Source organism: Eretmochelys imbricata, chromosome 7, assembly GCF_965152235.1.
Source record: "Eretmochelys imbricata isolate rEreImb1 chromosome 7, rEreImb1.hap1, whole genome shotgun sequence".
In the NCBI taxonomy this organism is placed as follows: Eukaryota; Metazoa; Chordata; order Testudines; family Cheloniidae; genus Eretmochelys; species Eretmochelys imbricata.
The window spans coordinates 53,586,710-53,611,589 of NC_135578.1; the positions used below are offsets into that span (position 1 = coordinate 53,586,710).

Sequence of the window (24,880 nt, forward strand, 5' to 3'; positions counted from 1 at the left end):
TCCTGTGCTCTTCTAACCGCCCTGGTGTCTGGCTGTGCGTAACCAGCAGCCAGGCGATTTGCCTCAACCTCCCACCCCGCCATAAACGTCTCCCCCTTACTCTCACAGATATTGTGGAGCACATAGCAAGCAGTAATAACAATGGGAATATTGGTTTCGCTGAGGTCTAAACGAGTCAGTAAACTGCGCCAGCGCACCTTTAAACATCCAAATGCACATTCTACCACCATTCTGCACTTGCTCAGCCTGTAGTTGAACAGCTCCTGACTACTGTCCAGGCTGCCTGTGTATGGCTTCATGAGCCATGGCATTAAGGGGTAGGCTGGGTCCCCAAGGATAACTATAGGCATTTCAACGTCCCCAACAGTTATTTTCTGGTCTGGGAAGAAAGTCCCTTCCTGCAGCTTTTGAAACAGACCAGAGTTCCTGAAAATGCGAGCGTCATGTACCTTTCCCGGCTATCCCACGTTGATATTGGTGAAACGTCCCTTGTGATCCACCAGAGCTTGCAGCACTATCGAAAAGTACCCCTTGCAGTTTATGTACTCGGCGGCTTGGTGCTCCGGTGCCAAGATAGGGATATGGGTTCCGTCTATGGCCCCACCACAGTTAGGGAATCCCATTGCAGCAAAGCCATCCACTATGACCTGCACATTTCCCAGGGTCACTACTCTTGATATCAGCAGATCTTTGATTGCGTAGGTTACTTGCATCACAGCAGCCCCCACAGTAGATTTGCCCACTCCAAATTGATTCCTAACTGACCGGTAGCTGTCTGGCGTTGCAAGCTTCCACAGGGCTATCGCCACTCGCTTCTCAACTGTGAGGGCTGCTCTCATCTTGGTATTCATGCGCCTCAGGGCAGGGGAAAGCAAGTCACAAAGTTCCATGAAAGTGCCCTTACGCATGCGAAAGTTTCGCAGCTACTGGGAATCGTCCCAGACCTGCAACACTATGCGGTCCCACCAGTCTGTGCTTGTTTCCCGAGCCCAGAATCGGCGTTCCACAGCATGAACCTGCCCCATTAGCACCATGATGCATGCATTGGCAGGGCCCATACTTTCAGAGAAATCTGTGTCCATGTCCTGATCACTCATGTGACCGCGCTGACATCGCCTCCTCGCCCAGTATCGCTTTGCCAGGTTCTGGTGCTGCATATACTGCTGGATAATGCGTGTGGTGTTTAATGTGCTCCTAATTGCCAAAGTGAGCTGAGCGGCCTCCATGGTTGCCTCGGTATGGCGTCCGCACAGAAAAAAGGCGCGAAACGATTGTTTGCCCTTGCTTTCACGGAGGGAGGGAGGGAACGGGGGCCTGACGATATGTACCCAGAACCACCCGCGACAATGTTTTAGCCCCATCAGGCATTGGGATCTCAACCCAGAATTCCAATGGGCAGCGGAGACTGCGGGAACTGTGGGATAGCTATCCACAGTGCAATGCTCCGGAAGTTGACTCTAGCCTCGGTACTGTGGAAGCACTCCGCCGAGTTAATGCACTTAATGCACTTAGAGCATTTTCTGTGGGGACACACACACTCGAATATATAAAACCGATTTCTAAAAAAACGACTTCTATAAATTTGACCTTATTCCGTAGTGTAGACATACCCTTAGACTGTAAGCTCTTATGGGTAAGGAATCTCACCCCATTTGTGCTGCAAAACACCATTTACATTTATAGAATTAAATAAATAGATATCCTCAAATTCCATTCACTGCCATATGTTGAACTTAAAAGAATCCAACTGTATTTTTGTATGGCTTGTGGTAGCACAGTACATGAAGGCTAGCTGGACATGTGCAAAGAACTGCTTTTACAAGGTTAAATACCAGTTTTTCTCAAACCTCCTAATCTATGCTTTTACTCCTTTTCCACTCCAAAGGCCCTTTAATGACATGCCCCAAGAGAAATGCACAGTTCCATTTCTTATACTGAAACATGTGAGCCCAGTTGAAATCATCATCTGTCACTAGGTTGCCTCCCCCATTCAGTAAGGGTCCCACACTTTCCCTGACCTTTTTCTTATTCCTAACGTATGTGTAGAAACCCTTCTTGTTACCCTTCATTTCCTCCTGCTAGTGCAACTCCAGTTGTGTTTTAGCCTTCCTGATTACACCCCTGAATGTTCGAGCAATATTTTTATACTCCTCCCTAGTCATCTGACCAAGTTTCCACTTCTTGTAAGCTTCCTTTTTGTGTTTAAGCTCACCAAAGATTTCACTGTTAAGCCAAGCTGGCCACCTGCCATATTTGCTATTCTTTCTGCATATCAGGATGGTTTGTTCCTGCACCCTCAATAAAGCTTCTTTAAAATAAAGCCAGCTTTCCTGGACTCCTGTTCCCCCCATATTAGCCTCCCAGGGGATCCTGCCCATCAGTTCCCTAACGGAGTCAAAGTCTGCTTTTCTGAAGTCCAGGGTCCGTATTTTGCTACTCTCCTTTCTTCCTTTTGTGAGCATCATGAACTCAACCATCTCATGGTCACTGCTCCCCAGGTTGCCACCCACTTCTACTTCCCCTACCAATTCTTCTCTGCTTGTAAGCAGGAGGTCAAGAGGAGAACGGCCCCTGGTTGGTTCCTCCAGTAGTTGCACCAGGAAGTTGTCCCCAACACTCTCCAAAAACTTCCTGGATTGTCTGTGTACTGCTGTATTGCTCTCCCAGCAAATGTCAGGGGACTATATGCTAAGAGTGCTCCAACATAAAATAGCCCTCCAGTAATGTCATTTCAGTTTCTTTGGATGAGATTTTCTAACTCCTACTCCTCACAATGTCTGCTCTCTTCTCTTACCTCGATCCATAACTTATGTCCCAGCAATTCCAGCTGTCAAAGAGTGGGCACAGATAACAGCTTTTCTTTTCCCATACCCGAAGGGTCATAAAACCTACTGGAAGTCTTACCCACAAAGAAAATTGGTCCATCCATCTCTGACGCCTCTAGCATTGTGATGAGCTAAATCTTTAAAACCCTTTGTAGTCAGAGGCACATAACAGCAGACACTACTATCCCTCTTCTGTCTTTTGCTTCTGTTAAAAAGTCAAGCTAAGCATACTAACCGGACAGTTTCGCAGGTCTCCCATGGTGCTGGCATTCTGCAGTAACTCTCCAAACATATCTGGAGTGGGTTTCTCTCGTCGCTCCAGCATGCAAATAGCTTGATTGCTTCAGTTCAAGGACAGCATAGAGGAGAAAAGTTTGTTAAAAAGTTGAATAAATACACATTTTCATTTAGCATTTATGCCATAATTAGAAAGCTGAAAAAGTAAAACTATAATATTTTAAATTACTTATTTTTGCAATTAATTTTTATTTATTTTGAAAATTTTTTAATGTGTAAAACAGATATGTTTCAGTGGTGGATTCATGCATTTTCTGTGACTATGTTGCAGAAAGAAAATGGGAAGTTTAAAGAGAGATGATAGACAACTCAAGTTTGGCTTAAAATTTGAGATTTTAACAGAAAACTTAATAGAAATGTTTCAAGGAATATTTAACTTCCAATTAAAACATATTTTTACAGCAAATAAGTGCTTCCCTACAGAATTTGCAACCCAACCACACCAGTATTATGCTGTTGCACAAGACCTTCTAAAGGTAACATCTTACAGATGAAATTATAAGCAACAGTGAAGCAGATATTTAATTGCACTGTTCAAGCTGAAAGATTGCAAAAAGGAAACAAACAGCATTAGTGGAAAAAAGTAAATTATATTTTAAATATCAGAGGGATAGCTGTGTTAGTCTGGATCTGTAAAAGTGGCAGAGTCCTGTGGCACTTTACAGACTAACAGACGTATTGGAGCATAAGCTTTCGTGGGTGAATACCCACTTCATTGGATGCATATATTTTAAAGTTAACAGTTTTAGTATAAGCAACGTGTAAGAACGTACATAAACCAAGCATGGTTTTTATGTGCATCATGTTCCTTCAAATGCTACAGTCCCAAATAAAAATTTTAATCTCATTTGAAATTCTTATGACAAACATTAAATATTAATATTTTAAATGAATAAAACCATTCAGGTAAACAATGTCAGCCAGAAAGCTCACCTAAATGTTAGCAGCCACAAGGGGTAATACATCATATGCTCACAACCCTTTTGATATACTATCAGCACTGGTCTACACTAGGAGTTGAGGTCAAATTTAGCCGCGTTCAATTGATTTAACTCTGCACCCATCCACACGACAAAGGCCCCCCCCCCTTTTTTTTTCTTTTTTTACTTAAAGGGCTCTTAAAATCGAATTTGGGGTACTGTGGACGCAGTTAGACAGTATTGGCCTCTGGGAGCTATCCCAGACTGCTCCATTGTGACCGCTCTGGACAGCACTCTCAACTCAGATTCACTGGCCAGGTAGACAGAAAAAGGCCTGCAAACTTTTGAATCTCATTTCCTGTTTGGCCAGCGTGGCAAGCTGCAGGTGACCATGCAGAGCTCATCAGCACAGGTGACCATGATGGAGTCCCAGAATCGCAAAAGAGCTCCAGCATGGACTGAACGGGAGGTACGGGATCTGATTGCTGTATGGGGAGAGGAATCTGTGCTATCAGAACTCCGTTCCAGTTTTCGAAATGTCAAAACATTTGTCAAAATCTCCCAGGGTATGAAGGACAGAGGCCATAACAGGGACCCAAACCAGTGGCGAATGAAACTTAAAGAGCTGAGGCAAGCCTACCAGAAAACCAGAGAGGCAAATGGCTGCTCCGGGTCAGAACCCCAAACATGCCGCTTCTATGATGAGCTGCATGCCATTTTAGGGGGTTCAGCCACCACTACCCCAACCGTGTTGTTTGACTCCTTTAATGGAGATGGAGGCAACATGGAAGCAGGTTTTGGGGATGAGGAAGATGATGAGGTTGTAGATAGCTCACAAGAAGCAAGCGGAGAAACCGGTTTTCCCAACAGCCAGGAACTGTTTCTCACCCTGGACCTGGAGCCAGTACCCCCCGAACCCACCCAAGGATGCCTCCCGGACCAGCCAGGCGGAGAAGGGATCTCTGGTGAGTGTACTTTTTAAAATAGTATACATGGTTTAAAAGCAAGCGTGTTTAATGATTAATTTGCCCTGGCATTCACGGCCAGTACAGCTACTGGAAAAGTCTTAACATGTCTGGGGATGGAGTGGAAATCCTCCAGGGACATCTCCATAAAGCTCTCCTGGATGTACTCCTAAAGCCTTTGCAAAAGGTTTCTGGGGAGGGCAGCATTATTCCGTCCACCATGGTAGGACACTTTACCATGCCATGCCAGTAGCACGTAGTCGGGAATCATTGTAGAACAAAGCATTGCAGTGTATGTTTGCTGGCGTTCAAACAACATCCATTCTTTATCTCTCTGTATTATCCTCAGGACAGTGATATCATTCATGGTCACCTGGTTGAAATCGGGTGCTTTTATTAAGGGGACATTCAGAGGTGCCCGTTCCTGCTGGGCTGTTTGCCTGTGGCTGAACAGAAATGTTCCCCACTGTTAGCCACGGGGAGGGGCTAGGCACATGGTGGGGAGAGGCAAAATGCAGCCTTGTAACGAAAGCACATGTGCTATGTATGTAATGTTAACAGCAAGGTTTATCGTGAAAGAGTGTACCCATTGTTCTATAAAATGTGTCTTTTTAAATACCGCTGTCCCTTTTATTTTCTCCGCCAGCTGCATGTGTTTCAAGGATCACAGGATCTTCTCCTTCCCAGAGGCTAGCGAAGATTAGAAGGCAAAAAAAAAATGCATTCGCAATTAAATGTTCTCTGAGCTCATGCTGTCCTTCCACACTGACGGAGCACAGACGAATGCATGGAGGCAGACAACGTCAGAGTGCAGGAAAGCATAAAATGACCGGGAGGAGAGGTGGTGGGCTGAAGAGAGGGCTGAAGCTGAGAGGAGGCAGGATTCAATGCTGAGGCTGCTGGAGGATCAAACTAATATGCTCCAGCGTATGGTTGAGCTGCAGGAAAGGCAACAGGAGCGCAGACCGCCACTACAGCCCCTGTGTAACCAACCGCCTTCCTCCCCAAGTTCCATAGCCTCCTCACCCAAACGCCCAAGAATGCAGTGGGGGGACCTCCGGACACCCAGCCACTCCACCTCAGAGGATTGCCCAAGCAACAGAAGGCTGGCATTCAATAAGTTTTAAAGTTTTAAACTTTTAAAGTGCTGTGTGGCCTTGTCCTTCCCTCCTCCACCACCCCTCCTGGCTACCTTGGCAGTTATCCCCCTATTTGTGTGATGAATTAATAAAGAATGCATGAATGTGAAGCAACAATGACTTTATTGCCTCTGCAAGCAGTGATCGAAGGGAGGAGGGGAGGATGATTAGCTTACAGGGAAGTAGAGTGAACCAAGGGCAGGGGGGTTCATCAAGGAGAAACAAACAGAACTTTCACACCGTAGCCTGGCCAGTAATGAAACTAGTTTTCAAAACTTCTCTGATGGGCACCGCACCCTCCTGTGCTCTTCTAACCACCCAGGTGTCTGGCTGCGCGTAACCAGCAGCCAGGCGATTTGCCTCAACCTCCCACCCTGCCATAAAAGTCTTCCCCTTACTCTCACAGAGATTGTGGAGTGCACAGCAAGCAGTAATAACAATGGGAATATTGGTTTCGCTGAGGTCTAAGCGAGTCAGTAAACTGCGCCAGCGCGCTTTTAAACGTCCAAATGCACATTCTACCACCATTCTGCACTTGCTCAGCCTGTAGTTGAACAGCTCCTGACTACTGTCCAAGCTGCCTGTGTATGGCTTCATAAGCCATGGCATTAAGGGGTAGGCTGGGTCCCCATGGATAACTATAGGCATTTCAACATCCCCAACAGTTATTTTCTGGTCTGGGAAGAAAGTCCCTTCCTGCAGCTTTTGAAACAGACCAGAGTTCCTGAAGATGTGAGCGTCATGTACCTTTCCCGGCCATCCCACGTTGATGTTGGTGAAACGTCCCTTGTGATCCACCAGAGCTTGCAGCACCATTGAAAAGTACCTCTTGTGGTTTATGTACTCGCCGGCGTGGTGCCCCGGTGCCAAGATAGGGATATGGGTTCCGTCTATGGCCCCACCACAGTTAGGGAATCCCATTGCAGCAAAGCCATCCACTATGACCTGCACATTTCCCAGGGTCACTACCCTTGATATCAGTAGATCTTTGATTGCGTTGGCTACTTGCATCACAACAGCCCCCACAGTAGATTTGCCCACTCCAAATTGATTCCCGACTGACCGGTAGCTGTCTGGCATTGCAAGCTTCCACAGGGCTATTGCCACTCGCTTCTCAACTGTGAGGGCTGCTCTCATCTTGGCATTCTTGCGCCTCAGGGCAGGGGAAAGCAAGTCACAAAGTTCCATGAAAATGCCCTTACGCATGCGAAAGTTTTGCAGCCACTGGGAATCGTCCCAGAACTGCAACACTATGTGGTCCCGCTAGTCTGTGCTTGTTTCCCGGGCCCAGAATCGGCATTCCACAGCATGAACCTGCCCCGTTAGCACCATGATGCCCGCATTGCCAGGGCCCGTGCTTTGAGAGAAGTCTGTGTCCATGTCCTCATTACTCTCATCACCTCGCTGATGTCGCCTACTCACCCGGTTTCGCTTTGGCAGGTTCTGGTGCTGCATATACTGCTGGATAATGTACGTGGTGTTTTATGTGCTCCTAATTGCCAAAGTGATCTGAGTGGCCTCCATGCTTGTCGTGGTATGGTGTCTGCACAGAAAAAAGGCGTGGAATGATTGTCTACCGTTGGTCTGATGGAGGGAGGGGCGACGGGTGACTGACAACATGGTTTACAGGGTTGGCTGACAGGGAATTAAAATCAATTAAGGGGGTGGCTTTACATCAAGGAGAAACAAAAACAACTGTCACACAGAATGGCCCCCTCAAGGATTGAACTCAAAACCCTGGGTTTAGCAGGCCAATGCTCAACCCAATGCTCAACCCACTGAGCTATCCCTCCCGCCCCGGTATTTCAGGCAGGACTGAATCTCCCTTAAACTTTTCAAGGTGCCCTTGACAGACCTCACCAAAACAATTGTCGGCTGTTGATTTCACAGAGGGAGGGAGGGGGGAGCAAATGAATACAAAACAAATGTGGTGTATTTCTTGTTTTGATCCACTCCATCTATCTTTTACATCTTTGGCTGGCAGCAGAGGGTGCAGTAGGACTGCTAGCCATCCTCATCTCCTGGCTACACGGCAGAAGACAGTGCAATAGGACTGCTAGCCAACCTCATCTCCTGCCTACTCGCCATACGACGGTACAATAGAACTGCCGGCAGGACTAAAGAGAATGGCCTGGTCAAGTCACTCCTCTTTTAGTCCCTGCGCCCATGTCTGCCCAGGCGCTCCTGACTGACCTTACTGAGGTGGCCAGGAGCACCTCGGACATGACGACGACAGTTATGAGGCCTATTGCACTGTCTGCTGCCACAAGGCAATGAGTTGCTACTGTGTAGCTATGCAGTACCACGTCTGCCAGCACGCAGGAGATGTACGGTGACAGTGAGCTGAGCGGGCTCCATGCTTGCCGTGGTATGGCATCTGCACAGTTAACTCAGGAAAAAAGGGGCGAAACAATTGTCTGCCGTTGCTTTCACGGAGGGAGGGAGGGCCTGACGACGTACCCAGAACCACCTGCGACAATGTTTTTGCCCCATTAGGCATTGGGATCTCAACCCAGAATTCCAGTGGGTGGCGGAGACTGTAGGAACTGTGGGATAGCTACCCACAGTGCAACGCTCCGGAAGTCGAAGCTAGCCTCGGTACTGTGGAAGCACTCCGCCAAGTTAATGCACTTAGAGCATTTTGTGTGGTGACACACACAATCAACTATATAAAAACGATTTCCAAAGAACCGACTTCTATAAATTGAACCTAATTTCGTAGCATAGACATACCCTCAGTCACAATTTCCCCCCACTGATTTGCATGACAGAAGCTATTTCTGATTTTCAAGACAGTATCCAAATCCCTTTTCACTCCTCCATTGCATGGCTTTTATCCTGGGCAGCAGGTGGGCAGTTAATTTATTTCCATCTCAATCAGGCTTTCGAAAATAGATGGTAACCTCAGCCTTTTATCATCTCTGGTCAGTTTCTTGTAGATAATCATTTGTGTCACCAGCATTTGGAGAAAGGAAAACGTGCTATTTTCCTAAACTATTAGATGGCTGGAGCCAAGACTTTATGCATTTTCTTTTTTATGTATTTGGAGCAAATATTTTTAGCTATTATTTTTATTCATTCATTTATTCTTTTAGTTTCCTTTTCATGGTAGTCTGTATGTTATATCATCAGGTTTAATGACACTAAACCATAACTGATTTACCAAGAGAGGATAAGAGGAATGCTTAAGGGCCTCTAGATTTTTAGCTCTATTTATCATACAAAATAATGTGTACATAATTTACTTTCTTGCTCTCAGGATAAGACATCTGACTGAATTAAGTGTAAAATGTTTTCTTATAATTCCAAGAGAACATGCAAAGTAGGAATAATGCCGATAAGTTATATTGTCTACTTATTTAAGCTGGTTATCTATGAAGTGGTTTTCATCTAGAGGGGCAAGAAGAATAAGTAAACTAGTGTTTAACAATTCAATGCACCTTCTATAGGCTTAACAAGTGGATACCTCCCCTTTTTAGGGTTTCCTTTTGGCTGATATTGCTTTTAGTGTATTTGTTCATCAAGTAACTAATTAGCCAGAAAACTCATTTGGGGAATTTTTAAAAATTATTGGTTGTTTTATGTGCTCCTGACAGTCAGGCTTCCACCGTTCAACGCTCTTAGATAATTTCATGTACAGAAACAACATGAAGCTGCTGTTTGAAGCTGAAAGTTAAAACAATAACTCAGTTTTCCACTTAAATATTTATTGATACATCATAGTCTAAATGTAGTACTAGGATTTTACAGGTAAATCTCTGTTTAAACTGAAAGCCCTATAATGAGATTGTAATACTGTTAGGAACAAAGATAAAGTAGCTTTGCAACAGAAACAGTGTTGAAATAATCTTACAGGAAGGATTTCATGCATATGAACCACAGAAATGCTAGTTTAAAAAAAATTGGTTTAATGCTCATGAAAGTGAACCTGAACTGAACTACCCTTTGATATTTCAGTTCAGCCTACCACACAGTTCTACCAATGTAATTCAATCTTGGCCTTAATTACTCTTTTCTGTTCCAGTTCTGGGCACCACAGCTGTCAATGTTCTTCAGCCCTGAACTATAGTACTACTCCTTTCCAGCCCTATTCCCTAACACAGCTCTTCAAGTACCTGTTTCTCTGTTCTATGTAACTCCCTGCCATAAACAGTCCTCTATCTCTACAGCTCTGTCAATACACCTAAATTCTTGATCTACATCTAATCTCCATCCTAATCTTCTGTCCCACAGAAGCTTTATGTTCCAGACCACAGCTATCCTCCACTAATAATGAGCAGAGAACGTTCTGTATGTCGAATTATGTGACAGTGAGAAAAATACCATGACCAAGGTGCTACTGTAAACAAGGTAAACTCTTTTCCCATATAAAACCCCAGACTCACCAGAGTGAAGTGGTGGAGATGTAATGTACCATCTGGATAAAAGGCAGAGGGTCAGAGGTGGCACCACAGCTGGTACAGACACACTAAAACAGGAAGGGAAAGTAATACCATGAGAAGGCTAAACTGATGAGTCCATGTCATGTATTGTGTGCCTAGGGTTGCCACCTTTCTAACTGCAGGTAAACGAAACCCTGAGGGCCTGCCCCCACGCACTTCTTCCCCCGCCCCCCAAGGCTCCACCCTCATCACTCTCTCCTCTCCCCCCCTGCCCCCATGTCACTGACTGGATCCGATCAAGGAGCCTGGCTGCAGGTAGGAGGCAGTTCCACCTGAGCAGAGACTGGCACAGGTTAATGACCCGGCGTGTCCCCCTGCCCCATAAATTAGAGTTGCCAGGTCCCCAAAAACTGGACACCTGGCAACCCTAAATGGCACCCGGACACAGAAGCCAAAAACTGGACTGTCCAAGTATAAACCGGATGGGTGGCAATCCTAGCTGTGCCTGTCTGACATTTCTTCAGACATGATGCCAGATTTCTGAGGAACTAAACCTAAATGGGGAGTGGGTGCTTTGTGTAAAAAGATACCACTATCTCACCTGTTCAAACAAGGTCATTGCAAACTTCTGGTGAGAAATGCAGTGCTGAGCAGTGCAGATGTCTTCTTTTGACTCATCCGCAATGTGGAAATGAATCCGCATCAAGAGATTCTCCTATCCCGAAAGGAGGAAAAAAGTGAAAAAGTTGGTAATTTGTAATGTAAACAAACGAAAATTAATTACACATAACTCACTACAATATCTCAGAAATACTAAAATAATGCTGTGTTAAAAAGTGACATTTTACAACAGGATGGAGTGCTCTTCCCAACATCCTAAATGCATTTAGGAACTAAAGAGATTGGCATTTCATTGATATTAAACAAAATAGCTACGTATATTTTATCTGGAATGCTACACCAATTAACCTTTTTATTTATTTACTAGCCTATCTGCAGGTTCTATCATTTGTTCTGACAAATTCGCAAATGTCAATGGTTTGGCTTAAGTGAAATGGGCACAGCAGCTCTGTGGTGTTTAAACAGTTGGCTGACACTGTCTGGAAGACAACAGCCTAACTGCAGGCTCATCATCCTGGAGTAACTCTTATTAATTATTGTATAATCAATGGATTTTACATCGTGCACCCAAAACTTGGTATGAAAGGGAACTTTATAACAAAGAGCTAGACAACTAATGGAGAGGCAGATGAAATTCTGCAAGAAGCAAGAGTACTGAACACAATCTGTCTCACGAGCACTGATACCTAGAGGTTACTTCAAACAACTCCCTCCATTCTCTGCATCCTAGAAGCTCTTGTTTCAGGATCCCTCCCAGTACGTCAACATGGATTTATGGTAAGAAGGCCACAGATACCTCTATTAGTATTGTTTTAACTATTTAACTTGACCAGCTTGGACAGATAGGAGAAAGGCCACAGAGGACTCGGTATCTGGACACAGATTAAGCATTAGGCACAGACTCCCAAATTCAGGCTGCCATCTTGTGCTGCAGGAACTAAGCATTCAGTTCCCCTCAACCCCAAAAGCAAGTCTATGCCAACACTGCACTTCTGTCGCTAAAACTTTTGTCCCTCAGGGTGTGAAACCCCCCACCCCCGAACGACCAAAGTTTTAACGCTGGAAAGCCTCTGTGTGGACACCACTTTGTCAGCCGGAAACGCTCTCCCACTGATGAAGTTACGGCCCCGGTGACAAAAAGCAGCTAAGCTGAGTACCTAACAATGGCATGGTTGTAGTGGCACAGTCACAGCGTTGTAAGGTGCGCAGAGTAGACATAGCCTAAGTCTCTAGTCCTTATGATTGCAAAGAAAACCTTGAAAAGGTTAACTGAGTGCAAAGCAATGGAGTTATGTCTGCCCTAGCGGTTGTCCATACAGGAAAGTTTGATCAGTTATACTACTAGAATTACACGAGTATTATAGTTAAACCAACATCAGCATCTATGTGGGCACCCTTATTGCAGCATAAGGGTATGTCTACACTACAGTGGCTGCAGCAGCATTGCTACGGCACTGCAGTTGTGCCACTGTAGCACTATACTGTAGGTGCTTCCTACACCAAAAGACGACGTTTTTCCCATTGATGTAGTAAACCTGCCTCTTCAAGATGCGGTAGCTAGGTCAGCAGAACTCTTCTGTCAACCAAGAGCTTGCCTACACTTAAAATACTACAGCAGCACAACTGCATTGCTGCAACTCCCCAGTGTAGATACTGCTTAGGGTGATGGGAGGGACTCTCCCCTCAGTGTAGGTAATCCCCCACCTCCCACAGAGTGGTAGCTAGGTTGATGGAAGAATTCTTGGTATGGATTTTTCATACTCCTCCTGACAGATGCTGTTAAAACAAAAAACGGTTATCTACTTTTCATAACTCCTGTTCTTTGAGATGTGTTGCTCACGTCCATTCCATTCTAGGTCTGTGCAGGCCCACGTGCACAGTTGTTGGAGATTTTTGCCTTAGTGGTATCCGTAGGGCTGGCTGTGGCACTCTCTGGAGTGCCGTGCTCATGCGGCGGTATATCAGGCACCACCAACCCTACGCCCTCTCAGTTCCCTCTTGCTGAAAATGCCGACAAAGGGGCAGGAGGGTGGGTAATGGAATCAACATGAGCAACACATCTTGAAGAACAACAATTACGAAAAGTAGATAACCATTTTTTCTTCGAGAGCTTGCTCCTGTCGATTCCATTGTAGGTGACTCACAAGCAGTACCAATGGAGGTGGGCTCGGAGTTCATGGTCTTGCAGCACTGTTCTGCCAAAGCCAGCGTCTTTGTGAGCTTGATGTGTAAGTGAATAATGAGATGCGAACATGTGGATGGACAACCAGGTCACAGCCCGCCAGATTTCTTGGATTGGCACCTGTTCCAGGAAGGCTACTGATGACACCTGTGCCCCTAGCCAACTGAGCCGTCACGATCGCTGGCGGGGGCACCTGAGTCAACTCACAACAGTAGCAGATGCAGGCCATGATCCATGACGATATTCTCTGGGCAGATAGTTATTGGAGACTTTTGCCTTAGTGGTATCCATAGAGCCAGCTGTGGCATCCTCTGGAGTGCCACGCTTATGCGACGGTATATCAGGCGCAGCCAGCGCTGCGCCCTCTCAGTTCCCTCTTGCCAAAAACACCGACAGAGGAGCAGGAGGATGGGTAATGGAATGGACGTGAGCAGCACATCTCGAAGAACAACAGTTACAAAAGGAAGGTAACCGTTTTTTCTTCTTCGAGCGTTTGCTCATGTCAATTCCACTCTATGTGAAGCCAGCATCATCCCAGGTCCGCTGGGTAAGTTCATAGTGGGATGTGAAGGTATGGACCGACGACTAGGTGGCCGCCCTACAGATGACCTGGATAGGCATTTGGGCCAAAAAGACTGCCGAAGAGGCCTGGGCTCTGGTAGAGTGGGCGGTGATGATTGCTGGGGAGGCAACTTTGCTTGATCATAGCAAAAGAGAATGCAGGCAGTGATCAAGGTGGAAATTCTCTGAGAGGAAACAGGTTGACCTTTCATCCTGTCGGCAACAGTGACAAATAATTGTGCCGACTTGCAAAATGGCTTGGTCCTTTCAAGGTAGAAGGCCAGAGCCCTCCAGACGCCCAGGGCATGTAGCCTGCATTCCTCCTCCGACTTATGTGGCTTCAGAAAGAAGACCAATAAGTAACTTAGGAAGAAGAGAGCAGGAAGTCAAAGGCTCGAAGGGGAGACCCGTGAGACATGACAGTACCAGATTCAAGTCCCATGGAGGAACAGGATCCCTGACTTGTGGGTAGGGGCTCTCCACACCTATCACTGGCTGTGATATCCTGAGAGAAAACCAACCTGCCTTTGAGTGGTGGGTGGAAGGCGAGATGGCTGCTAGATGGACCTTGATGGATGAAAGCAACAAGCCCTGAAGCTTGAGGTGCAGGAAGTAGTGTAGAATGCTCTGCAACGGGGCTCGCTTGGGACAGACCCCCTTATTCGCCATCCAGCAGGTGAATCACTTCCATTTGGCCAAGTAGCTGGCCGTGGTGGAGGGCTTTCTACCGCACAACAGGACTCGCTGGACCTTGGATGAGCACTGCCTTCTTGTGTGTTTAGCCACACAGCAGCCAAACTGTCAGACGAAGCACCGCCAGGTTCGGGTGCAGGAGACTGCTGTGGTTCTGGGACAACAAGTCCACCCTGAGTGGCATCTGGAACAGGGTCACCACCGAGAGGTCCAGCAGCGTGCCGAATCAGTGATGGTGTGGCCACGCTGGCGCTATGAGGATGACCTTCACCCTGTCCTGCTTGATCTTCATGAGGACCCTGTGCAGCAACAGCACAAGAGGGAAGACGTACATCAGAGCCCCCGACCACGGGAGCAGGAAGGCATCCGACAAGGATCCCCGGCCCCTGCCCTGGAACGAGCAGAAGACCTGGCATTTTCTGTTCTGCCTGAACACGAATAGGTCCACCTGGGGAGTTCCCCACCTGTGGAAGATAGAACTGACCACCTCCAGGTGAAGGGACAACTCTTGGGGAGATGAGAATGTTCTGCTGAGGCAATCCACCCAAGTGTTCCTGGGCCCTGGGAGGTGAGCGGCCGCAAGATGGATGTTCATGCTGCAGGCAAAAATCTCAGACCCAGAGTGCTTCCTGCCATAAGGCAGATGATCTGGCTCCCTCCTGCTTGTTGATATAGAAGACCGTGGCCACATTGTCTGCTAGGACCTGAACAGCCCCACCTTGTAAGTGAGGCTGAAAGGCCAGGCGAACCACCCTGAGCTCCCTGACATTAATGTGCAGGGACAAATTGCGACTGGACCAATGGCCTTGAGTACTCAAATCACCCAGGACCAAAGCGTCGGAGATGAGAGTCAGTCACCAACGAGATTGGGGCCGCAAAGGGGACTTCCTCCAGCACTGACATGGGGTCTTGCTACCAGGTAAGAGACAACAGTACGCCATCTGGAATCCTGATCACCTGGGTCCATACTGTGCTGGTTGGGGACATAGACCGACACTGGCCACACCTGCAGGGGCCTGAGACAGAGTCATGCATGCCAGACCACATAAGTGCATGCTGCCATATGATCCAACAATCTCAGGCACGTGTGGGCAGTAGTGAATGGTTGGGCATGCAGAGATGAGATGAGGTCCACCATGGCCTCGGGGAGGAAGGTTCTGGCTCAAGCGGAGTCAAGTACCGCCCCAATGAACTCTATGCATTGCACTGGGGTGAGGGTTGACTTTTTTCGTTTATTATCAGGCCCACGTCACTGCAGGTGGAACAGACCAGATCGAGACGCCTCCACACCTAATCTGAGGACCGGATGCTTATCAACCAGTTGTCGAAGCACAGGTACTTTTTGACTCCCTGACATCGCAGGTAAGTGGCCACTGGTGCTATACACTTCATGAAAACTCTCAGGGCTAACGAGGGACCAAAGGGCATCGCTGTGACCTGGAAATGGCGCTGGCCCAACGTGAAACAAAGGAAACGTCGGTGCCCCAGGAATATAGAAATAGGGAAACACACATCATTTAAATCGAGGGCGGCATACCAGTCTTCCAGATCCAGGGAGGGGATGATGGAGCCCAGGCAAATCATATGAAACTTCAACTTTTTGAGAGATGATTTCTTGAGGTGGCACAGGTCTAGGGTAAGTTTGAGGTCCCCTTTTGCCTTCGGAATGAAGTAGTAATGGGAGTAAAATCCTCTCCCTTCCATGTCCTGCGGAACCCTCTTCCACTTCCCCTAGGCTCAGGAGGTTTTTGACCTCCTGAACAAAGGGTTGCTCGTGAGAAGGGTTCCTGAAGAGGGATGGGGAAGGAGGATAGAAGGGTTGGTCAGCTACAAACTGCAGCATATAGCCTAACAAGACTGTCGAGCACCCAGAGGTCCAAGGTGATATTGGACCAGGCTGACCAGAAGGGGTGGAGGCAGTTGAGGAAGATGGGGAACAGATATGGTGCAGTGACTGGGGCATCATCCTCGGACACACCCTCAAAATGACTGCTTCTGGCTGCCTTGATCCCAAGAAGGAGCAGGCTGGGCAGGTGGACGAGACGTTGCTTAAACCCCATCTTTGTCCTTTTCGTAGGAGCCGGAACGAGGGGTACCCCAAGACCTCGACAACGGTGGAGGCAGAGGGGGACAGACCAGCTTTCTGGCCTGCTGAGGAGTCTGTAGGCCTAAGGAGCGGAGGGTGGCCTAGGAGTCTTTAAGGCCGTGTAACCTAGCATCAGTCAGCTCCAAGAAGAGCCCCGTTCCCTCAAAAGGGAGGTCCTGGAGGGTGGATTGCATCTCCTGGGACAGCCCGGAAGTCTGTAACCAGGAGCTACGCCTCATGGCTATTGCAGAGGCGACCACCCTAGACGCCGAGTCCATGAAGTCCCAGGCCATCTGGAGGACACCCCTGGCTACCACCCTCCCTCTTCTATGAGAAAGGCGAACTCCTGTGGGAGGCTCTCTTTGAACTTGCCAATAGAATCCCACAGGTTAGAATAGAATATCAGGGTTGGAAGGGACCTCAGGAGGTCATCGAGTCCAATCCCCTGCTCAAAGCAGGACCAATCCCCAACTAAATCAAATTGTATCTTCCAAGTAGGGCCTGATGGGTAGAGACCCTAAATTGGAGGCTTGTTGTTGAATAATTTTTTCTGCCAAATAAGTCTAACCTCTTGGCATCTTTATTTTTGGGGGTGCCACTCACCTGACCCTGCCTGTCTCTTTAATTGATGGCAGATACGACCAGGGACCCTGCAAGAGGGTGCAGGTATAGGAATTCAAACCTGATGTTTGTCTGAATCGGTAACCGACAATTGGTCCGAGCGGGGCATTGGCATGATCGGCATGCCCCAAGCACTCCAATAGGGCAATTGCACTGGCCACCGGCCCTGCTGCCAGGATGGCATTGCGGAGGTGGACACAACCTCAGGAGCCCAGTCACAGCGGTGCTGTCTCAGAGAGGAGCTGAACTCCCTCTCCGTGCCAGAGGAATCCTTCTCTGGTGACCGCAGTGGGGCTGTGGACACCTGAGTCCGGTGGCTAACCATCACTGTGGATGAACAGAACCTTGAATAGGCAGATTGGTGCCGGGAGTAGGGGGATCAGCACCACGCTGCGGAACGTACCTGTGGTCTAGGTGATGGCAATTGACATCGTGGAGATAGTTGGCAGAAGGATGACCAGTGCCAACCACATGGTGACCGGCACCTCCCTCTGGATGAGTCTCGTTGAGAAGGCAGAGACCAGGAGTGAAATGCCAATAATCTGAAGCAGTGAACCAGTGACCTGGGGTGTGGTCACAAAGAGCTCTACCTCTGCTCTGGAGACTGGCGGCGTTCACTCACCTTCTGAGAGCCTTTCTGAAAGGCTCCTTGTAGGGAGCCTTTTCTGGGTCCATCGCAGCATGCAGTGCCAGCTGCAATGGGAAGGCATTGACTCTGCCATGAGTGTGGGTCCCTTACTGCTCCCTGGAGATGGTGACGGATCCCCTGGGGGGGGGGTAGGAGGTCCCCTAGGGGATGTACCTCATGTAGCTCCTGGGTGGGCAGGCAGCCATAACAGGGTCCTTTACCCAATGTCCCATGGGCCTTCTTGCTTGGTGCTGGGTCCCGCTTTTTTTACTTCTTTACTAGCAAAGGGGAATGGTGCCAAGTAGAGCCTGGAGCTGGGGGTGCACAACGCACTGAGACCAAAGTACTGGGAGTTGAATCCAGCTGGGACGGCTCCAAGGCTAGGCGGAGAGCAGCCTCCATGAGGAGGGCTCTCAAACAGATGTTGCATTCTTTTTGTGTCCTGGGACACAAGTTCTTACAAATTCAACACCTTTCTTTTATATGCAATCCCCCCAAGCACTTCAGACAGTTGCCATGGGGGTCACTAACAGGCATAGACCTATTATAGTCAGAGCACGGATTAAAATCCGGAGACCAGGGCATGCTCTGCCTGGGGCAAAGTCCCCATGGGACCCTAACTTACTAACTACAGCGAAGGAGGAAACTACTGACCACTTGCTAGGCAGTAGAGAGAGAGACACTCCAACCAACATTAGGGTAGGGATAGGATACAGAGGGACCTAGACAAATTGGAGGATTGGGCCAAAAGAAATCTGATGAGGTTCAATAAGGACAAGTGCCGAGTCCTGCACTTAGGACAGAAGAATCCCATGCACCGCTACAGACTAGGGACCAAATGGCTAGGCAGCAGTTCTGCAGAGAAGGACCTCGGCGTGACAGTGGACGAGAAGCTAGATATGAGTCAACAGTGTGCCCTTGTTGCCAAGAAGGCCAATTGCATTTTGGGATATATAAAGTAGGGGCATTGCCAGCAGATCGAGGGACGTGATCGTTCCCCTCTATTCGACATTGGTGAGACCTCATCTGGAGTACTCTGTCCACTTTTGGGCCCCACACTACAAGAAGGATGTGGAGAAACTGGAGAGAGTCCAGTGAAGGGCAACAAGAATGATTAGGGGTCTGGAACACATGACTTATGAGGAGAGGCTGATGGAACTGGGGATGTTTAGTCTACAGAAGAGAAGAATGAGGGGGGATTTGATAGCTGTTTTTAACTACCTGAAAGGTGGATCCAAAGAGGATGGATCTAGACTATTCTCAGTGATAGCAGATGACAAGACAAGGAGTAATGGTCTCAAGTTGCAGTGGGGGAGATTTAGGTTGGATATGAGGAAAAACATTTTCACTAGGAGGGTGGTGAAACACTGGAATGCGTTACCTAGGGAGGTGGTGGAATCCCCTTCCTTAGAAGTTTTTAAGGTCAGGCTTGAAAAAGCCCTCGCTGGGATGATTTAGCTGGGGATTGGTCCTGCTCTGGGCAAGGGATTGGACTAGATGACCTCCAGAGGTCCCTTCCAACTCTGATATTCTATGATTCTATGATAACTACCATGCATAGGCTCGACACCCTCTGCCTCTGGCCCCACCCCAACTCCACTCCTGCACCACCCCCTCCCACCTCCATTCCAACCCCTTCCCCAAAGTTCCCACCCCAACTCGGCCCCCTCCAGGCCCCTATTCGACTCCTTCTCCAAATCCCAGCCCCGCCTCTTCTCCGCCTCCTCCCCTGAGCACGCCACGTTCCAACTCCTCCCCGCTCCCTCCTGGAGCTTGCTACAGCTGTTTGGTGGCGGCAAGTGCTGGGAGGTAGGTGGAGGAGTGGGGATATGGCACACTCAGGGGAGGAGGCGGAGGAGGAGGTGAGGTGGGGAGCTTGGCTGCCAGTTGGTGCAGAGCAACCACTAATTTTTCCCCATGGTTGCTCCAGCCCCAGAGCACCCACGGAGTCGGCACCTATGCCACCATGGGTGGTAAGAAGGAACTGAGAGGCAGTAGGGCCGGCAACTCCTGATATACTGACACATAAGCGCGGCACTCCAGAGGGCACCACAGCCGAACTATGGATACCGCTAAGGCAAAAGTCACTGACAACTGTGCACGTGGGCGTGCACACATCTAGAATGGAATGGACATGAGCAAGCACTCAAAGAAGAATCTAATTTGCTAATGTAGACCAAGCCCTAGCTGTATCTACAGTGGGGGTTAGATTGACCTAATTATATCACATAGGGCTTGTAATTTTTCCAAGGCCTAAGCAATGTAGGTAGGTCAGTCTAATGTTTAGTGCAGACCAGCCCTAAAGCTCAGTCTATACTAGCACTTATGTCATATAACTACGTTGCTCAGGAGTGTGGAAGGTCCAAAATTCTGAGCAACGCAGTTGTATCAACCTAACTCCCAGTGTAGAGAGCGTTATGTCGAAGAGAGGGCTACCGCCTCTCAGGGAGGTGGAGTACATACACCAACAGGAGACGCCCTCCCATCGGTGTATGTAGCATCTTTCCTGAAGTGCTACAGTGGTGCATCCACTTCAGTGCAGCAGTTTAAGTGTAGACAAACCCTAGGAGTGGCCTTTTATTTTTTTTTTGGTTAGGTTAAACATCTTCCCAAGCAAACAAAACAAACAAGCGAACAGCCCTCTTGTACTGGAATAAAGAGTGTCCACACAGGGTTAAGCCAGTATAACTATATTAGTTTAAATTCACACCTTGGCTTACACGGGTATAAGTTTCCCATATTGACAAGCCCTTAGTTTACAGACAGCTTAAAGGGCTGCCTATAAAACAGTTCTCAAAGGTCTGAACTTCCCCATTCATCATAATGGCCATTTATTCAGATGCCCTTGCGCTTATTGGCAGATATGCTCATCTTGGAGATTCACGGCAGCCCTTAGTTTGGCTGTTTTCGTGAACCCACAGTCCAGGTCAACTCCTCCTGTGTCTGACCAGGAGTTGGTAGGTTTGGGGGGAATCCAGGCACACCCTCTACTCCGGGTTCCAGCCCAGGGCCCTGTAGAATGCAGCTGTCTAGAGTGCCTCCTGGAACAGCTGTGCGACAGCTACAACTCCCTGGGCTACTTCCCCATGGCCTCCTCCCAACATCTTCTTTATCCTCACCATAGGACCTTCCTCCTGGTGTCTGGTAATGTTTGTACTCCTCCGTCCTCCAACAGTATGCGTTCTCACTCTCAGCTCCTAGCGCCTCTTGCTCCCAGCTTCTTACACGTGCACCACAAACTGAAGTGAGCTCCTTTTTAAACCCAGGTACCCTGATTAGCCTGCCTTAATTGATTCTAGCAGCTTCTTGATTGGCTGCAGGTGTTCTAATCAGCCTGTCTGTCTTAATTGTCTCCAAAAGGTTCCTGATTGTTCTGGAACCTTCCCTGTTACCTTACCCAGGGAAAAGGGACCTACTTAACCTGGGGCTAATATATCTGCCTTCTATTACTCTCCTGTAGCCTTCTGGCTTGACCCTGTCACACTAGGTATTTATATGGCCCCATTTCCATAGTATCTGAGAGCCTCACACTCTAGTGTATTTATTCTCAGAACATCCCTGTGAGTTAGAGAAGTGATATTATTCTTATGTTACATATGGCAAACAGATTTATTTTGCAAACTCAGCAATGTTCTTTTAATTTTTTATTTTAAAATTCCTTCCGAGTTGGAAATACAAACCCACCCACACCCTGGCCCCCTACGGCCAAGTTTGCAAACTGCCTACAATGTATTCTGATGGGAATCTCTTGCTGCGGTGGAACCATTCAAAGGGGATGGCTTGTAAGACTAGGTGCTCCCTGTTAGGATATAGATATTCAGGCATGTCTGTAAAGGCCTATACTCTAAGAATTTAGGTGTATTCTTATCACTTGGCTAGTGATAGAGGTATAAAAGAAAGAATCAAAATCACTGTCTGCTGGTGTAAGGGCCTTCTCTTACTGTGACAGTCTGAGGCCCTGTTCTTAGGCTAAGGCCTTTGGCTAAGCAGCAGAGGCAGCCATAAGCTGGGAAGCAAACAGTCACATCCTCACATTCCAAACTAGTCACACTGAAATAAGGTGCTATTCGGCTGTTAGGAATACAATCCTGTCCTGATAGTTCCTATCACCTCCAGAGAAAGGGAAGTGCCTAGAAAATGTAAAAGGAAACTTAGTTTGATAGCATCCTGTCTGGCAAGAACTCACTTATCAATAGCTGGGATGTGAAATCTTCACTTCTGTATTGTTTTGTCATTATAGTTCCCACTTTGCTATTGTTTGTCTGTATAATCTCTGTCTGGTTCTGTGATTGTTCCTGTCTGCTGTATAATTAATTTTGCTGGGTGTAAACTAATTAAGGTGGTAGGATATAATTGGTTACATAATCATGTTACAATATGTTAGGATTGGTTAGTTAAATTTCAGGAAAATGATTGGTTAAGGTATAGCTAAGCAGAACTCAAGTTTTACTATATAATCTGTAGTCAATGAGGAAGTGACTGGGTGTGGGTGGGGGTGGGCATGTGGGTGTGTGAGATGGGAACAGTGAATGGGGGTAAGAAAATTGGAATCATGTTTTGCTAAAGGGGGAGATGGGAACAGGGAATGGGGGTAAGAAAATTGGAATCATGTTTTGCTAAAGGGGGAAATGGAACAGGGAATGGGAGTAAGGAAGTTGGAATCATGTTTGGCTAAGGGTAGGAATGGGAACAGGGACACAGGTGTAAGGCTCTGTGGTGTCAGAGCTGGGAAGGAGGATACTAAGGAAGGAAATTGGAATCATGCTTGCTGGAGGTTCACCCCAATAAACATCGAATTGTTTGCACCTTTGGACTTCGGGTATTGTTGCTCTCTGTTCATGCGAGAAGGACCAGGGAAGTAAGTGGGTGAAGGAATAAGCCCTCTAACACTCCCATACAGCTCAGATGCTGCATATTAGCAACTGTCTAATTAAAAACACATTTTAAAGTTGCTACATGACAGTCTGATCTCAGAGTTACATGAGCATCCCAACTTTACATACCTAGGCCAGATGTCTGGCAAGAAGCTCAACACAACTAAGAGTTGTCATAGGAGGAAACTATTGCCCCCTTCGGTCAAGAAAGTTACTCTCTTGAAGCTCTGGGCATTCTATCCCAATTTGTCACAATTTTGCAAACAAGGAGTTCTCCACATAAGCCTTGTCCAAACAACATTTGAAACGGTCGGCAGCAACTGAGCACAGTTTCAGCTACAAAAATGAAGAGGGACTCTGTTTCCATTTCTCATTCATTAGCAATGGTCCCCAACAAAAACACACACCTGAACACTACAAACTTTGGGACTCAAGACCACCTCTCTTTTATAATACATATAATACAGTCCCTATACACACGTGGCTATGAGAATCAAAATAATTTAGTGTGGTGTTTTCTATACACCCCTGCAAAACTGGCCAGCTACCCGTATAATTGTGATACACAAACAGCATACTCACAAAACATTCAGCAGCATCATCCATGATGCCCAGCTGGAAGCGCTGCTCATCCTGAAAGGTCTTTGCAAGAGCACTGCGTAGGGCATCAGAGGGCAGTACTTTCTCACTGCTACACTGGAACTGATTGAAGATACCCTGGGGGGGAAAGAGAAAGAAATGTCATCTTTATGGTTATGATAGAAATATTACATATTCCCAGCTGGTTTACTAAGCTTTGGGAGGTAAACATAAAATGAAAGAAACTTCTAAATCTAATTCTCCACTTAGGCCTGGTCTACACCAGAAAATTAGATTGGTTTAACTATGTTAGTCAGGTGTGTGTAAAATCCACACCTGAGTGATGATGTTAAGCCAACCTAAATCCTTGTGTAGACAGCACTAGATTCAAGGAAGAATTCTTCCGCTGACCTAGTTACTGCCTCTCAGGGAGGTGGATTGCCTACTCCCATGAGAGAACTCCTCCTGTCAGCATCAGTAGTGTCTACACTGAAGCACTACAGTGGCACAGTGCTTTAAGTGTAAATAAACCCTTAGTATCAATTAATCTGCTCTGTTCCCTCCTGTTCAAGTTCAAATTTCTTGTCTTCATCTTCAAGGCCCTTATGTTACTCTGCTCCATTTCCTTCCTAATTTCTTATGTCACATCAAACCACAACCTTCACCAACTGTCAGCCTCAAACTTTACTCATCCTTTTCTTGCACAATTCTCCTCATGCTTTCCCACACAATTTACAAGACATGAAATACTACCCAGTTCTGGTCCACTAGGCCACCAATCCAATAAGAAAGGCCATACCAGATCAGACCGATGATCCTTCTAGTCCAGTATCCCATCTCTGACAACAGCCAAAACGAGATGATTCAGAGAAAGGAACCTCTAAGTGGGTGATTATGGAATTATATGAACACAGGGGAAATTTCTTCCTAATCCCATCAGAGGTTGTCTTACGCCTGAAGATTGAAGGTTTGTGGGTTTTTTAAATCCAGTCTAATGTAACTGTGCATGTTTTCATTACCCATATAAATGTTCAATCCTTTTTTGAATCCCGCTAAGCTCTATTCTTCAGTGATATTTTGTGGCTAGGAGTTCCAAGAGATAGGTATGTGCTATGCAAAAAAAGTCTCTGTCAGTTGTAAATTTACCGCCTTTCAGTTTTATTTGAAGTCCTCTTGTTCTAGCATTATAACAGAGTAAGTAGGAGTGACTAGTTTATCTTCTCCAGACTGTTCATTATTTTGTACATATCTAACACGTCCTTTCTTTGGGTTGTTGGGTTTAGTGTGCAAGTGTGGGGTGGTGTTGATGGCCTGACAGACAGGATGATTTGGTGGTCCCTTCTGAGCTTGAACCCTGACTATTTGGCATAATATTTTTAGTATCCTTTTCCATACCACTCCTTACGTAGCCTAACTTTTGTTTTTGCTTATTTTGTCTGCTGCTGCTTTCCTAAAGCTGTCCAAATGACACCCAGGTCTTTTTCCTGAGTGGTCAGTGCTGAGAACC

The 24,880-nt window shown here is 47.1% G+C and overlaps 1 protein-coding gene across 14 annotated transcripts in view; it reads right to left on the reverse strand.

Annotated features, from left to right (window-relative positions):
- USP54 (ubiquitin specific peptidase 54) overlaps positions 1–24,880 on the reverse strand; it is a 270,753-nt gene that overhangs the window by 89,216 nt on the left and 156,657 nt on the right. For all 14 annotated transcript variants that reach the window (XM_077821027.1, XM_077821025.1, XM_077821032.1 and 11 more), the window contains 4 exons: positions 23,377–23,511; positions 11,130–11,243; positions 10,532–10,614; positions 3,061–3,166 (listed from right to left, as the gene is read on the reverse strand). In XM_077821027.1, coding sequence (XP_077677153.1) covers positions 3,061–3,166; positions 10,532–10,614; positions 11,130–11,243; positions 23,377–23,511 — 438 coding nt within the window. The remainder of the gene's footprint in view (positions 1–3,060; positions 3,167–10,531; positions 10,615–11,129; positions 11,244–23,376; positions 23,512–24,880) is intronic.